The following is a 15,235-nucleotide window of genomic DNA, read 5'->3' as shown; positions in this document are numbered from 1 at the left end:
AGTCTCATTTTCTTTGTCCTAGTACTAGAAATAAGTGGAGGCTAAGAGCTTGAATATGTATTTACTTGAAAAAATTGTCAATTTGTGATCAAACTTTGTGCAAGATTCCCAAAGGATCATTAATAGACCACGTCATCAATAGTATATAACTCATGGAAGTCAATTAGATGGAAATAATCAGAGAATTCTTGTGAGTTTCTCTATGTACTTTCTAGAAAAATTTCCCATAGTTTTTCATTGTTGCTGGATTGATTCATATCAATCTTATCTAGTGAGAAGTAGATTGTTGTTTTATGAACATTTGATCCAATTTTATCAATTCTATGAAAATATACGGTTTATATGTATTATGGTGCAATGAGTTGATCTTCCTCCTTACATCAAGTGAATGAGAATCATTGTTTTGCAAAGGAAAAGTTTAACAATATATAACATTTGATGTATTTGTCTCAACATAGGTAAGTGTGAGTCAGTCATACCTCTCAAGAACCATGTTGAAACCGCCACACATGATGATAGGCAGATCTTTTGAAGTCTCATCAATTTTTATATCCTTTTTTATAGTTTGTGAACATGGCAGAACATCACATCCTTCAACTCTTGTTCAACATCCAAACATGTGTTTGCCTGATCACAAACCAAACTAATGGTTAAATTTTAAAAGTTACAAGCAAGTAGAATAAAGAAACCAACAATGTTCCATGAGGAAGCCAAATAACTCTCACCACACATATTAGTTGGTGTGGACCAACTGGTTGCTTATTACCAGAATTTTGTTGTAAATGTACTATTTTGGCAACACTATCTTGAATGATAAGAAGAAAAAAACTGGAGTTAGCTACTCAAATCAAGAAAGTAACTTTAATATTCTCAAAATACCTTGACCAATCACTTAGTAACATCGGAATCATAATCATGCAGAGGCTTGTTGAACTCACTATGTATTTATTATACATCCAGTAAGTTAGTATGAGGGCCAAAGAAACATAATGCAGTTGGCTGTGACATGTAGAAAAGATGAAACTAAGGTAAAATGTCCCACGCATGTGGAATCTGTCCCGACTGCAAAAGGTTGCACAACCATCAATCATGTTCTCTTCTCAGCTCAGAGCCTCATTAGTCTTTCTCTTGTAGCAAACACCACATCCATACAAAATTTTCAATTTTTTTTTGTTTGTAAAAAATACAAAACTCATGGTACAAACACTATACCATCCACTCAATGTACTCATTCATGTTTCAATACATATGACTTCAAGGTTCAAGACCATCATCAACCCTTGTTCAAAAAAAAAAAGACTCTAAACAAACACTTTTTCGATGATAAGATTATAATGATTATTAGTTGTTTTTTCTAGAATATTCATTTGAGTTTTACAGTGTCTTTAGAAACCAGAATAATAGTGTTTTAACATAATTTATACTATTTATTCAATTCGAGTAACGTGTTGGTTCCCCAACCCCAACACGGCTAGATTTATATTTTAGAATTTGGTTGCTACACTTTCTAAACTGAAAATTTTAAAGATCTGAAGGTCACAAAATTTAATGAACTCAACTGAATCTGAACTAGACGAAACCTAGTTAGTCCGGATTCAACTAGTCATGAAGAATTAGTTCGAAATTAAATACGATTGCATTGAATTTCAAATGTTAAACTCCAATTCCTGGTGAAAGTGTAGCCTGTGTTATAATTCATAATTTGTCATTATCGAAACTAAATTATTAGTTATTTGGATTGTTAGTATAAAGATTTCATGGTGATGGTCGTGGAGAAGGTACACCTAACACGATTCATTGTATAAAGCATGTTCATTCGTAAAGTATGTTAATTAAATAACTAAATTTAACACTATTACTATTTTATTAGAATTTAGTTATTTTAATTATATTTAATATTTTAAATGTTTTGAACCAATTATAAACAAACACAAGAGTTATAAATCAACACTCTTCTTTTTCTAAGTCCTATATTTGTGTTACCAAAATTGTGTTTTTGTGTGTGTGAAAAAAAAGTGATTTCACCTCTTTGCTGAGAATCTAAATATTGTAAATAATTTTTCACAACAAAAATTAAATTCGAATGGTGGAGTGTCTACTAGATATTCATTTACTACTAGGCTAATGAAAATTGTTAGCTTATATATCTTAGGTACACCACACCAATAACATATAATTTATAATTTATTAGTTAATTACTATATAATCTTTTATATTATAAAAGCTGTCACGGGAACTCACACATGTATTTTTGTAAAAATATAAACGAACACTATACCACACATATTTGAAACTGATATGTACCTAACCATATTCATGTTTGAGTTTGGTAACTTTGCACATTTTTTTTACACATTTTACAGTTTTTGGGGTCTTATTTTCTATTTACAAAATTTGTTTAACTGTAGGGATGATGGTAACTATTTTTTATCTAGAATCGCGGCAATAGCAATCAACGGATGACGTGGATTAAGCAGATTCACATCTCATTCCTATTACAGTGGGTTAACCAAACAACCAAGAAACGACCAAATCTGCTAAAGTTGAAAGTAAACTTGCGTTTATTACAGGACCCAAACTACTTCTTTCACTTACCAGCTACTTTTCTCTCTCCCTCTGTTTCTCTCTGCTTCTCTCTATCTGGCCAATGGCTACTGGATCGACAGACTCCGCCAGCTCCCGCTCCTCAGGTTCGACATCTTCTTCTTCTTCCATAATATTTCGATTTTTCTACTTTGCAGCAATCAGATAAAGGTTCCAGAATAGGGTCAGGCTGATGAAATGAATTGATGATTAAGATTGTTGAATTTAAGACGATGCATTTAATGATAGCTTTTTACTTAATCTGGAAATTTCGTTTCATGAATGTTCCTCCTATACAAAAGGAAAGAATCTCTCCAAAAAAATGAAGGCAAAACATAAGCAAATAGTAAATCTAACGATGAAGATTCGTTTGATATTTTTTTACAGTGGGTCCTGCCCATTTTTGTGAATTTTGATTGATTATTATTTTTAGTTCATCATTTGCCAATTATTTACACAGGGATATTAGTTTTATATTCCAAGAATACTTGTTTAATGTGTCCTTAATAAATGCCCATGAGTGAGTTTTCAACAATTTTAGTCATAAAAAACTTTACTCTTTCCACATCATTGTTTCTTGCCCTTTAAGATTCATTGAGAAACAATTGTCTGTTTTGTCTGAATCTTTGATGTACAGGTGTTCTCTACAAGCTGTTGGTCGTGTTCTCTGTCTGTATAGCTACTTCCACTTACCAAGCACTCCAACCTCCTCCTCCAAAGCTATGCGGCTCTCCTGGTGGTCCATCTGTCACAGCACCAAGAATTAAACTTAGAGACGGAAGACACTTGGCTTACAAGGAGCACGGTGTTCCCAGAGATCAAGCTGCCCGTAAAATCGTCTTTGTCCATGGATCCGATAGTTGCAGGCACGACAATGCCTTTGCAGCTCTATTGTCACCGGTACTACTACACATCTTTTACTAGTTTCTGTTTCTTGCAATCAGTTTAAAGAGCTAAAACTTAAGAAAAACATATGAATGTTTGTAGGATATTAAGGAGGGACTAGGTGTATATATGGTTTCATTTGATAGACCTGGTTACGGAGAGAGTGATGCTGACCCAAACCGTACTCCCAAAAGCTTGGCTTTGGACATAGAGGAGCTTGCTGATCAGTTGAGTCTAGGGACTAAGTTCTATATAATAGGGTACTCTATGGGTGGACAAGCTACATGGGCATGCCTTAAATACATTCCTCACAGGTAATACACATTGTTTAATGATGGCATTATTGAAAGGGAATGATTTTGAGATGATGTGTTTGGTTCTTTAGGTTAGCTGGAGCAGCTCTTGTAACTCCAGTGGTGAACTATTGGTGGAAGAGCTTTCCATCAGACATCTCAAAGGAAGCTTATAATCTACAACCGAGAAACGACCAATGGGCGGTTCGTGTTGCACACTATGCTCCTTGGCTTACTCACTGGTGGAACTCTCAGAAGTGGTTTCTTGGGTCAAGTGTTGTGACCAGAAACCTCGGTTTGTTGTCTAACTCTGACAAAGAGATCCTCTTCAAGATTGGTGCTGCAGGGAGGCCACATGAGGTGTAATAGATATTAACATTCTTCATCACTTTTTTCTTATTCACGCAACTTGACCTAATCAAACTATCTCATGCAGGGAGAAATAAGGCAGCAAGGAACACATGAGACAGTGATCCGTGACATGATTGTTGGGTTTGGAAAATGGGAGTTCGATCCAATGGAGCTGGAGAACTTGTTCCCTAACAAGGAGGGATCAGTGCACTTGTGGCAGGGAGATGATGACGCTTTAGTACCTGTGACTCTACAACGTTACGTTGCTAAGAAGCTGCCATGGATTCATTACCATGAGATTCCTGGAGCAGGGCATATGTTTCCTCTTTTTCCGGGTATGGTTGATAACATCGTTAAGACGCTCTTAACCAACGAAGAAGTCAAGAACTAAACGAAAGATTCATCTTCTCTCTCAGAACAATGGGCTGATTTGTTTTGTGACATGAGTTGCTATGAAGTACTTTGAAACGACTAGAGAGATTCATGAATATCTCAAATTTCTTAGTAGATCTTTTGATTACTACTAATATACTTTGTTGGTGATCTTTTTACTAATTTTAGTGTGATTTATTGATGAATACTACTTACATATGTCACAATAATATTAGTCTTAAGCTATACAACGTGGAATATGACGGTAGAAAACAAGGTGCATTGATAGTAGTATTAGTTTAGTTAGAGCAGAAGCTATGTGTAATCTTTTACTTTTACAAATAGAAAAGAAGTCGTATTCATTTTTGTAAGCAAAGGTGAAAATATCAAAATAATAGTTAATTCTGTGAGCCCAAAACGAATTGGACCTTGTATCTTGATTTTTGTTTTTACTGTTAAGGGCATAGAATGTAGTGTTCACTAACGTTTAATATGGACAATGGCCCAGACTGAACTATGTTTAAGTATATGAATGGTTAAATAGGAAGTAAAATCAACATCCGACCTTAGCTCAGTTGGTAGAGCGGAAGACTGTAGTAGTTGCTGTAATCTTTAGGTCGCTGGTTCGATTCCGGCAGGTCGGATTTTTTGTCCGAAATATTTTTTTCTTAATTCTGAACAAATAATTCATGTGCGCTCGCAAGCGGATGTTCGAAATGGAAACATGTTTTTTTTTTTTGTTAATAAGCTCTTATTACGTGTTGTTGGATATATACTTTTATATCAGTTTCTTAACTCGTAATCCAGTTTCCTCACGTGCTATGCTGACAAAAGAATCAAGAGAGAGTTTTGACGTAAATCAACATTTTGTAGCAGAGAGTCACACGTGTCATGCTCTACCGAAGACACTCCAAGAAGCAGTAAGACAACACGTGTATCATACGTGTCGACGTAGCCGAACCGATTCTTTGCCTCTGATCTTGGGCCTGGACCTGGACTTCTCTATGTTTCCATCTCTTTGAAATCTCATTGGTCAAAGAGATAACTTTAGACAAAAGATGTTTAACTTCACGCCACTGCTCGTAGGTCCCACGCGCCACCCTTACTCACGGTGAATATAAATATATCATCTAACCTCTTTTACCGCCTCCCTCAACAATTTATCTCTCTCTCTCTCTCCTCTTTCCAACACCAAACACACAAGTTTCTCAGTAAAAAAAATCTCTGAAGTCTTTGAATCTATGTGAAGGAGGAGAACCTCCGAGAAACAGAAAAAAAAAGTAGTTTCTCATCTTTTTTCGGTGGTGGAGGAACAGTGAGCCACCGCTTTTGGGAGACAGATTTAATTTGCAGGTTCTCTTTCAGTTTTTGTAGTTATTTTTGTCCTCAAGATCTTGAGGAATATGTCCTGGATTAAAAAAATTAGAGAGCAATTACTTAATTAGTTTTAGCTAATTTAGCTAAATATCTTTGATTTAACAGATTATATAAGATTGTTTAGGTGTTTGTTTGCTTTACGGTTCTTCTCTGCGAATAAAAAATATTTTTTATTTATTTATAAAGTGGATAATCATGAAAGAAAGTGGTACTCACACTCAGTAATAATTGTTTCATTTTTAGGATTGTATTAGATTAAGCTCTAAACAAATATCAACGTTTTAAAAGAAATAAACCAAAACTCATGTGTTGTCTTGTTGATAAGTTGGCTTAATGATGTGGGTGTATATTTTCCTCTTTCGGAAACGGAACCTTTATTGAAATGAGAAATTATTAGTTTGTTTATTGCTAAATTTAGTAGTCGCTTGTCGCTGTCATGATGTAGACCGTTCTTCTTTATTTCACGTGGACCGTCTTCAATACCATAGAGATTCTTTTTTATATTAGACCTTTTTTCATGTAACATTGAAGTGATTCGCATCTGTATAAATCTCCACTACTTTACTAGATGTACCCGTTCAAAACTTAAAACAAATATCTCAGGAAATTAATTTTTTTTTAACTTTTTCATTAAATTGTGGTCCTTTGAGCATTAATATAGCATAAAAAGATTGTAATATCCATATGCGAAATCTTGACGTTGTTTGTCTGCAGCTGGTAGATGGTGGGCAGAGAAACAGAGATGATGTCTGAACGAGAAGTAGAAACATCGACGGCGCAAGCAAGACAAAATGGAGGAGCTGGTGGAGGAGGAGGAGAGAATCATCCATTTTCTTCTTTGGGAAGACAATCCTCCATCTACTCATTGACACTCGACGAGTTCCAACACGCTCTCTGCGAGAACGGCAAGAACTTCGGGTCCATGAACATGGACGAGTTCCTCGTCTCTATTTGGAACGCTGAGGAGAATAACAACAACAATCACCAAACAGCCGCAGCAGCTTCACATCCCGTTCCACCGAATCATAACGGTTTCAACAACAACAACAACGGTGGAACCGAGAGCGGCGTCTTTAGTGGTGGTGGTGGCTCCTCAGGTAACCAAGGGGTTAATAAGAAGCCAGGGATAGCTAAGCAGCCGAGTCTTCCACGACAAGGCTCGTTGACACTTCCAGCTCCTCTTTGTAGGAAGACTGTTGAAGAGGTTTGGTCTGAGATACATAGAGGTGGCGGTAGTGGGGGTGCAGACAACAGCAACGGACGTAGTACTAGTAGTAGTAACGGTCAAAACAATGCTAATAACGGCGGTGGTGAGAGTGCAGCTAGGCAACCAACGTTTGGGGAGATGACGCTTGAGGATTTCCTGGTGAAGGCTGGTGTAGTTAGAGAGCACCCTACTAACCCTAAACCTATGTTAAACCCGACCCCGACTAGTGTTATACCGGCATCTACTCAGCAGCAACAGCTTTACGGTGTGTTTTCAGGAGGTGGTGATCCTTCTTTCCCGGTGGGTGTAGGTGATTATGGTAAAAGGACAGGAGGAGGAGGAGGGTATCAGCAGGCACCACCGGTTCAGCCAGGTGTTTGTTACGGCGGTGGTGGCGGGTTTGGAGCAGGTGGACAGCAGATGGGGATGGTGGGACCGTTAAGCCCTGTGTCGTCTGATGGGTTAGGACATGGGCAAGTGGATAACATAGGAGGTCAGTATGGAGTTGATATGGGAGGGTTAAGAGGGAGGAAGAGAGTAGTGGATGGTCCGGTGGAGAAAGTAGTGGAGAGAAGGCAGAGGAGGATGATCAAGAACCGTGAGTCTGCTGCCAGGTCTAGAGCAAGAAAGCAGGTTAATATTGTAATCATTTATGTCTATGAATGTTCATATTAGCATAAAAGCTAATTTGTTGTTATGATTGTTATGAAGGCATATACGGTGGAGTTGGAAGCAGAACTGAACCAGTTGAAAGAAGAGAACGCTCAGCTAAAACATGCATTGGTATTTATTAATCTTTGAAACACTAATTCTTTTTTTGTGAAAGGGATTGTAACAATTGGTCTTTGTTTTGGTTTTGTTTCAACAGGGAGAGTTGGAGAGGAAGAGGAAGCAACAGGTAGTAGCTTTTGCATTTCTTGGAACCAAATATGTACTTGTGTCTGAGAAGCACTACAATCATTGTTCGTTTTATGGTTGCAGTATTTTGAAAGTTTGAAGACAAGAGCACAACCTAAAGTGCCAAAAGTGAGCGGGAGATTACGGACATTGATGAGGAACCCTAGTTGCCCTCTCTGAAACAAACAAACAAGCAGTAAAAGATGAAGACGGTGTTGGTAGGTTGGTTTGTTTTGTCCTTTTGAGGAATGAGATAATAAAATTATCTTTTACTTTGATGCTTTTATGTGTTGAGAGCTGTTCCTTTGTCAACAAGAAAGTGATTCTCTGTTTCAACATCATAAAATCTTTAGAGAATATGACAAGTGTTATGTCACTAGATTTATTACAATCCTTCCCAAGCAACTGTTTCTGTTTGTATTTTTATCTGGTTAGTACTCGAATGTGACAACTACTCTTGGTCCAAAAAATCAATGATTACTCCTTGGTCAGCACTCAAATTCCCACACGCGATACTTACATCTACTTGAAAACAACAAACACGCTCAGATACAACAGAACAAGTGCAGCAGTGGTTACTGCAGTAACTGGAACCGCAACAGTAATACTTCCGCGGGAGAGTTTCCGGGATATCACTTTGCATAACTTGTCAGCTTCTTTGTAAAGAGAAGCTTTCTCTTTCAGTGATGCCTTTTTTGTTCTGAGAAAACGTGCACAAGTGAAGATCAGAGATGAAATCAAGAGTGGAGTTAGACGACTAATAGGCATTACCTTTAGCCTGAAGCTCTTCATAGTGTGACGGAGAATGACAATATCACTCGGTGATGATGGTAGTTTAAGGGAATGATCCTTCCAACTTTTATATTCTGCTTTATAAACACTATCCCAGTGCCTCCAGCAATCAACGTTTCCCATCAGACACCAGATAGCGATTGCTCTAGCATCCTTGGCTAAAACAACAGGCATTCCTTCTCCAGCTAATAATGTCAAAGAAACCATGAACAACTGTTGAATGAATTGTTTCATTGCATCGGTTGATGATATTAATATTGAATGATCGATCCAACGGTGTACAAGCTGTTGAAGAAGATAAACACTAGCGTTTGGATTCATTTTATTGATATAGCGCCAACACTTCCAGCAAACAGCATTTTCGGTCAGAAAACCCAAAGCGATTGTTTCGGATTCCTTGGCCAGAACAGGATTTCGTGAAGCAACATATTCAAGAAATCGCTAGATGGTAGCTAGACGCTTTATTTGAGATTATTGATTAGGCTACATATAAATCATTCTGAAAAAAAAAATGTTTTATTTATGTATGATTTGCTGACTAGACTAAAAATCAAGGTTTTGTTTTTGTTACTAAAAGTAATAATACCTTTTTACCAGTTTTGAATGAATCTGTCCTTTGCATGGGTTGATGGTAGGGGGGGGGGGGGGGGGGGGGGGGGGGGGTGATATTCCTCTACAAGTGTCCTGAGAAGATCAAGACTAGCTTTCATATATTTTTTTAAGAGACAGTGCCAGTGCTGGAAGACGAAATCCTTGTTTTTGGTCAGATACCAGATAGTAGTGTCCATTACAAGTTTCCAGCAAGTTATTAATTCGCCATAACTACTATATGTTTGGCCAAAAAACCCACTAAAAAGCAACTAGAAAAAAATTGAAATTGTCAACCTATTCATTTTGGACAAGAAAGATTTTATTCAGTTCAGTTCGCATTGTTGATATTCTTCTTCGCGCAGAAAGATGACGCTTTTTCATGAGAACAATTGCGACAACGTAACCCTTGATTGCCTCACGCGAGTACCAATCCAATACCACCGGACCGACGCTTTTACTTCACGTGGTCTTGATTTCATTCTTTGATCGGAAATTATCTTCAAGAGGCGGTCAGAAGAAGGTCTGAAGGAGCTGATGGTGTACATATGTTTAGGCGACAACAACTCTACTAAGCCTACGCATAGTAGTTGGTTTTGTTCGGAGAAGAAACCTGAGAAGACCACTATTTTGTCAGGTTCTGGCTGATGAATTACTCTGGTTTGATGATGAAGCTGGTGAATGGAGAAATGTTATAGGAGGAGAAGAAATGTTTCTGCTAACATATTTGATTTCAGAGTCAAGAGGTTCCCACTAAGTGTGGTTGATTCTGGTGCTACACAGGTAGTTTTTACTCTTTGATGTTCTATAGTTTTTATAAAAGTATTGGTTTTATCATATATAGTTTGCTGCACAAATGTCGACCAACAATAAAATTGATTTATCAAATCTTCGTTTACGTTGCATATTTTCCGATTGTATATCTAATCAAGTGTATGCCTACCTTCACCTTCATTTTGACTCTCGATTTGGAGATTCCTTGTATGATGTGTCTTTTGCCATTTATATGTTTTCAATCATTTTTTTCTATATGTTTAGTTATTGTTGTCTTTAATTTTTTTCTTATTTATGTGTGTGTTTTATTTACTTATGTTTAGTTATTGTTGTTTCACTTCAAGTCTTTGGTTTTGTAACTTGCATGTGGCAATCTTATAATGTTGTAGGTTTCTACAGATAACTAAGCCATACGTTCATTCATATGACCAGTCAAGTCAACGTGAAGGTTGGAATGAGATGGGTTTGTGTATGTGTGATTTTGCTAAGAAAGACTTAATTATGCGTACGTATAAAAAAAAGGTTGGTAGTGTGTAATCCAGATGGGGTTAGCTTTATATCTATGATAGTATCTAAATAAAACAAATGCGCACATTTGCTTTCAGAACCAGCGAGACATGTCACGCCTTTTTAACCCTCTATGGCTCTATTTAGTATTTATAGTAGTGAGTTTATGTTTTCCATCACCTGAGTCCAGAAGTTGCAGCCCAAGAAATAACAGAACCAATGGGACCACAAGTTCATATATTTATATCAACCAAGCCTTTCCCTTGATCTGGATGTTCCAAGAGAAAAGTTGTGGATGCCACGGTTTGTACAATGGCTACATCTTTCTAGTTGCTATCAAAATCACGAAATACTCGGCAACCCAAATTTATCTGTAAACGACACAGCAAAAATAAAAATTGACTCAAGTGACCCAATATTTTTTTTTTAAACTGACATTGATTAGTATAGATAAGGAATCAGACAAGAGTAAAGTGAATCATTTACTAGTTTCGTGTAACTTTAAATGTTGTAGACAAAGCAAAGTAATGTCTCATATTTACATGAACAAGAAAAATTACAGTTTTTTTTTCTATTAAAAACTCTAATAAAAGGAGATTTTCTCTACAAAGCAAAAAAAAAAAAAAGAAAAAAGAGTGAGACTTTGCTTTTCGTAACAAAAGTGAGCCTCCTTGTCTGAATTGGTTTTGGCTTTTGGAGATTGTTATCGTTACAATTCATACCTAATCTCTCTCTAGTCACAATTAAATATTATGAGACCTCTACTATATAACTTGGTTTCCATTTCATATCTCATTTTCTTCAAAATCAAATGTGTTTGACATATTCCTTTGGCCGAAGAAGTCTCACTGGTTAATCTAACCGGACTTGCTTCTTTGAAAATTTTCCACCTGTGGACAAACCATCCATCAATCTATTATATGTAAAGATATCAGACAACATGTCTTTATCCAACATCTCATTCACCAAAACCTCTCCTTCCTTCCTTCTCCCTTCTTTCGAGAACCCCGAAACCAAAACACGGTACGTCGTCTCATCAGCCTCAAACCCTTTGCCTGTTGCCAACACTCTCAACCTGTTTGCATCCATCGAACGACCAGAATCACAGAGATCCCGAAGAAGCAAGTTAAACGTCACACTATCAGGAACCAAGCCTACATTCATAATCATCTTCTCCATAAACTCTGAAGCTTTCTCCGCTCTCCCTGATCTCCTCAACCCTTCGACGAGTGTAGTACAAGCAATCAAACACGGAGCTCCACCCTTATTCTTCCACACCTCCTCCACCATCTCCACCGCTCTATCCACTTTCTTATCTCTACAAAGCTTCTCAACTAAACTCCCATAATCAAACCCTTTAGGTAAAACCCTCTTCGCCGTCAGATCCATCACCAACCTTGTAGCATCATCAACCAAACCTTCTCTACACAACCCATCAACAAGAATCTCGCAAGTAGCTTCAGAGACTCCACAACCTAACTCAATCATCTCGTAAGCCATTCTAACACCTTCCTCAACCTTCCCCTTCCCTAAAAACCCTCTTATAATAGTATTGAAGCTAACCACATTAGGCTCACAACCTCTCTCCCTCATCTCCTTAAACACACCCAACGCCATCTCAAACTCACCGCTCCTGCAATAACCGTTGATGAGAATATTAAACGTACACGCATCGACCTTCACCATCCTCTTGTAAAACCCCAACGCCTTCTCCATATCACAACCCTTCTTCTTCACATACCCATTCAACACAGTGTTGTAAACTCCAACGCTTATCTTCCCATCGATCAATCTCTTCATTGTCTCAAACGCTAACAGAGCGTAATCCATCTTCCCAGCTCTGCAGAAGGCGTCGATCCCGGAACTGAATAAAGATTCGAGCTTTGGGCAAGAGAAGATCCCTGATGCGCAAGGGCAGGGGTTCGAGGCGATGAAAAGGAGGAGACGGTGGAGATCGGAGAAGCGGTGGGTGGCGGCGAGGGAACGCGACATCCAGAGGAAGGAGTCGTGGTCGTGGCGGAAGGCGTCGAGGGTGGAGGCCCAGGTGAAGACGGCGAAGTCGTGGTGGGCGAAGAGAGGGTGGTGGCGGAGGTGGGATCGGAGGAATTGGGTGAGGGATTTGGGGGTTAGGGATTGGTGGTGGGGGAGGTTGGATTCGAGGAAGGTGAGGAAGTGGGAGTGACGTGGAGATGGAGAGAGAGTGAGAGTGGGAGGGATTGGGGTGTTGTTGTTGGGAGGTTTGGGTGGAGGATGGGGTAAGCGGTAGATCTCGGGTGGCGGCGGGGATAGAGGGGCAGGGAGGTGTGTGGAGTTGGAGACGAGGTTGATGACGTTCTTCTTGTTCCACCGCATCACTCTGTTTTGTCGGAGAATTCCTAAAGATCGGAACTTTTTCGCCGAGTCCAGTTTAATCAAATCATCTCTGGTTATTGATAAAACCGGAATAAACCGAATTTCTAAGTTTGGGTATGTGATTCAGGTATTTGGTTAAGTTTAGGTCTGTTGTTTTGGCCTTTTGGGTATACATAGGATATGTTTTGATTTTGATAATAATTTAAATAAATATCGAGTTATTCATGCACAATATTAAATAATTTAAATATTTTTTTGCAAAACAGAATAATTTAAAATACAATTCTCTCATTTATGATAAAAAAATCACTGATAGTTTTTTTTAATGTTACCTTAAGAAATTTTTCTAATTTAAATTATTTTGACGAATAACTATTTTTCATATAAAATTAGATTTATAAATTGTATTTACAAAACTTGGATATTTCGATTTAGATATTTAAGATATGTAAAAATAGAAAATATTCTGTTATTTATAATTGTTCAGTTTGGTTCTGTTCCTAATATTTGAATTTGGTTAATTATTTTGGTTGGGTTAGTTTACCCATGCCACACGGCCCACACCTAATCACCAGAAGTAGAACCAGAAATTGCATAAATCTTCTTCACCTAATCCAAAGATGAGAACTTACAGCTCTCAGTTCTACTCCAATGGTGGCATCCCTTGTTTCCAGAAGAACCAGAGCTCTCTGTTCAACAAACATCCCAAACTCTCCGTACCACTGCTTTCCAAAAAGAAAAAACGTACGAACCTGGTTCTGGTTTATTTTATTTTATTTTTTTACGCAGTTTCTCAAATCTTTGATTATGTCTTGTAGGACCCTTGAGGGTGCAAGTAGTATCCGCTGTTCAGTTCAGACCTTGCATCGACATCCACAAGGTACTAAAAGCTGAATCCTTTTTTATAAAGCTCTCTGCTTGATTTTCATATCATTGTTCTTGAAGGGGAAAGTGAAACAAATAGTTGGATCCACTCTAAGTGACTCAAAAGAAGACGGTTCTGTTCTCGTTACGAACTTCGAGTCAGACAAATCCGCTGAGGAGTACGCAAAGATGTACAAAGAAGATGGGCTTACTGGTGGTCATGTTATAATGCTTGGAGCAGACCCTTTAAGCCAAGCTGCAGCTCTTGGAGCGTTACATGCTTATCCCGGTAATGCCTTTTTGGTGTGGGGTTTTGTTCTTACTGTTTGGTTTGATACAAGACGATGATGATTCTAGGCGGTTTGCAAGTTGGAGGTGGAATCAGTTCAGAGAATTGTTTGAGTTATAGAGGAAGGAGCAAGTCATGTTATTGTCACTTCGGTAATAGCTCTCTTTTTTAATTTGTTATCATAGGGGATTGTGTTAGTTGTAATAATCATGTTTACTACTGTTGATGTTTTTTTTCAGTATGTGTTTAACAATGGTAAGCTTGATCTTGAAAGACTGAAAGATCTTGTGAAGATTGTTGGGAAACAGAGATTGATATTGGACCTTAGCTGCAGAAAGAAGGTGATTGATTCTCCGGCATGTTTCATCTTCAGTTTGATGTTTTTATGACAAGTTTCATCCCGTTTTATAACAGGATGGAAGATACGCGATTGTTACTGATAGGTGGCAGAAGTTTAGCGACGTCTTGCTTGATGAGAAATCATTGGAGTTTCTTGGAGGGTTTGCAGATGAGTTTCTGGTGCATGGTGTTGATGTTGAAGGAAAGAAGTAAGCTTTTGTGTGTTTTCAGTGTCTTAAGAGTGGACTCATTTTGAATTAGTCAGTCAGTAACTGATCCTAATACTTGTTTTCTTAAGGCTGGGGATTGATGAAGAGCTTGTTGCATTGCTGGGCAACTATTCTCCGGTGAGTAACAAACACACATGGACGTGCTAGAAAGTCAGAGTCTTGATTGAAAATTTGATGTCTTTAGCTTTGGATTAGGGAGCTTAGATGTAGTTTTGACTTTATGACAGATTCCAGTAACTTATGCGGGAGGCGTGACGGTGATGGATGATGTAGAGAGGATCAAAGAAGCAGGAAAGGGACGTGTGGATGTAACAGTGGGAAGTGCCTTGGACATTTTTGGTGGTAATCTACCTTACAAAGATGTTGTTGCTTGGCATCATCAGCAACAAGAATCCTCTTCAGCACTGCATTGAAACCTCCATTTTAATCTGTTGATTTGTTTTATTTGTATAAGAGTATCAATTTTCAACTAATCTTTCTGAAAGAGTCAAGAATCCAATGATGATGAATACTTTTCATGAATTTTTCCATTGCT

The 15,235-nt window shown here is 37.9% G+C and overlaps 3 protein-coding genes, 1 non-coding gene and 1 pseudogene across 5 annotated transcripts; 4 read left to right on the top strand and 1 right to left on the bottom strand.

The window, feature by feature from the left end:
• Positions 1 to 2,482: 2,482 nt before the first annotated feature.
• Positions 2,483 to 4,700, top strand: LOC125609289. Its single transcript, XM_048780576.1, has 5 exons — positions 2,483 to 2,690; positions 3,221 to 3,483; positions 3,571 to 3,782; positions 3,854 to 4,121; positions 4,198 to 4,700. Exons 1-5 carry the CDS (start codon positions 2,648 to 2,650, stop codon positions 4,501 to 4,503), a joined length of 1,092 nt encoding a protein of 363 aa, XP_048636533.1. The 5' UTR covers positions 2,483 to 2,647; the 3' UTR covers positions 4,504 to 4,700.
• Positions 4,701 to 5,044: 344 nt separating this feature from the next.
• Positions 5,045 to 5,128, top strand: TRNAY-GUA. The gene is given in 2 exon segments: positions 5,045 to 5,081; positions 5,093 to 5,128. It is a non-coding gene; the product is annotated as a tRNA-Tyr (tRNA).
• A 493-nt stretch (positions 5,129 to 5,621) lies between these two features.
• Positions 5,622 to 8,419, top strand: LOC106451127 (protein ABSCISIC ACID-INSENSITIVE 5). 2 transcript variants are annotated; one of them, XM_013892995.3, is made up of 5 exons: positions 5,622 to 5,837; positions 6,576 to 7,701; positions 7,780 to 7,851; positions 7,937 to 7,966; positions 8,050 to 8,419. In XM_013892995.3, the coding sequence occupies exons 2-5, from the start codon at positions 6,583 to 6,585 to the stop codon at positions 8,143 to 8,145; spliced, it is 1,317 nt and encodes a 438-aa protein (XP_013748449.1). In that variant the 5' UTR covers positions 5,622 to 5,837; positions 6,576 to 6,582; the 3' UTR covers positions 8,146 to 8,419.
• A 2,972-nt stretch (positions 8,420 to 11,391) lies between these two features.
• On the bottom strand, positions 11,392 to 13,054 carry LOC125609286 (pentatricopeptide repeat-containing protein At2g36240-like). Its single transcript, XM_048780574.1, has one exon. The coding sequence runs from the start codon at positions 12,976 to 12,978 to the stop codon at positions 11,479 to 11,481; it is 1,500 nt and encodes a 499-aa protein (XP_048636531.1). The 5' UTR covers positions 12,979 to 13,054; the 3' UTR covers positions 11,392 to 11,478.
• Positions 13,055 to 13,495: 441 nt separating this feature from the next.
• LOC125609287 lies at positions 13,496 to 15,222 on the top strand (annotated as a pseudogene).
• The last annotated feature ends 13 nt before the right edge of the window (positions 15,223 to 15,235 follow it).

This window comes from Brassica napus, chromosome A5 (genome assembly GCF_020379485.1).
Source record: "Brassica napus cultivar Da-Ae chromosome A5, Da-Ae, whole genome shotgun sequence".
NCBI lineage: Eukaryota > Viridiplantae > Streptophyta > Magnoliopsida > Brassicales > Brassicaceae > Brassica > Brassica napus.
The sequence above is the reverse complement of the archived record's forward strand: the minus strand, read 5'-3'. Positions and strand labels throughout refer to the sequence as shown.

Coding starts and splice junctions, on each gene's coding strand:
- LOC106451127 (XM_013892995.3), top strand. CDS start 6,583: ATGGTGGGCAGAGAAACAGAGATGATGTCTGAACGAGAAGTAGAAACA. Junction 7,852..7,936: donor CTCAGCTAAAACATGCATTG/GTATTTATTAAT, acceptor TTGTTTCAACAG/GGAGAGTTGGAGAGGAAGAG. Junction 7,967..8,049: donor AGAGGAAGAGGAAGCAACAG/GTAGTAGCTTTT, acceptor TTATGGTTGCAG/TATTTTGAAAGTTTGAAGAC.
- LOC125609286 (XM_048780574.1), bottom strand. CDS start 12,978: ATGCGGTGGAACAAGAAGAACGTCATCAACCTCGTCTCCAACTCCACA.
- LOC125609289 (XM_048780576.1), top strand. CDS start 2,648: ATGGCTACTGGATCGACAGACTCCGCCAGCTCCCGCTCCTCAG. Junction 2,691..3,220: donor CGCCAGCTCCCGCTCCTCAG/GTTCGACATCTT, acceptor TTTGATGTACAG/GTGTTCTCTACAAGCTGTTG. Junction 4,122..4,197: donor CTGCAGGGAGGCCACATGAG/GTGTAATAGATA, acceptor TATCTCATGCAG/GGAGAAATAAGGCAGCAAGG.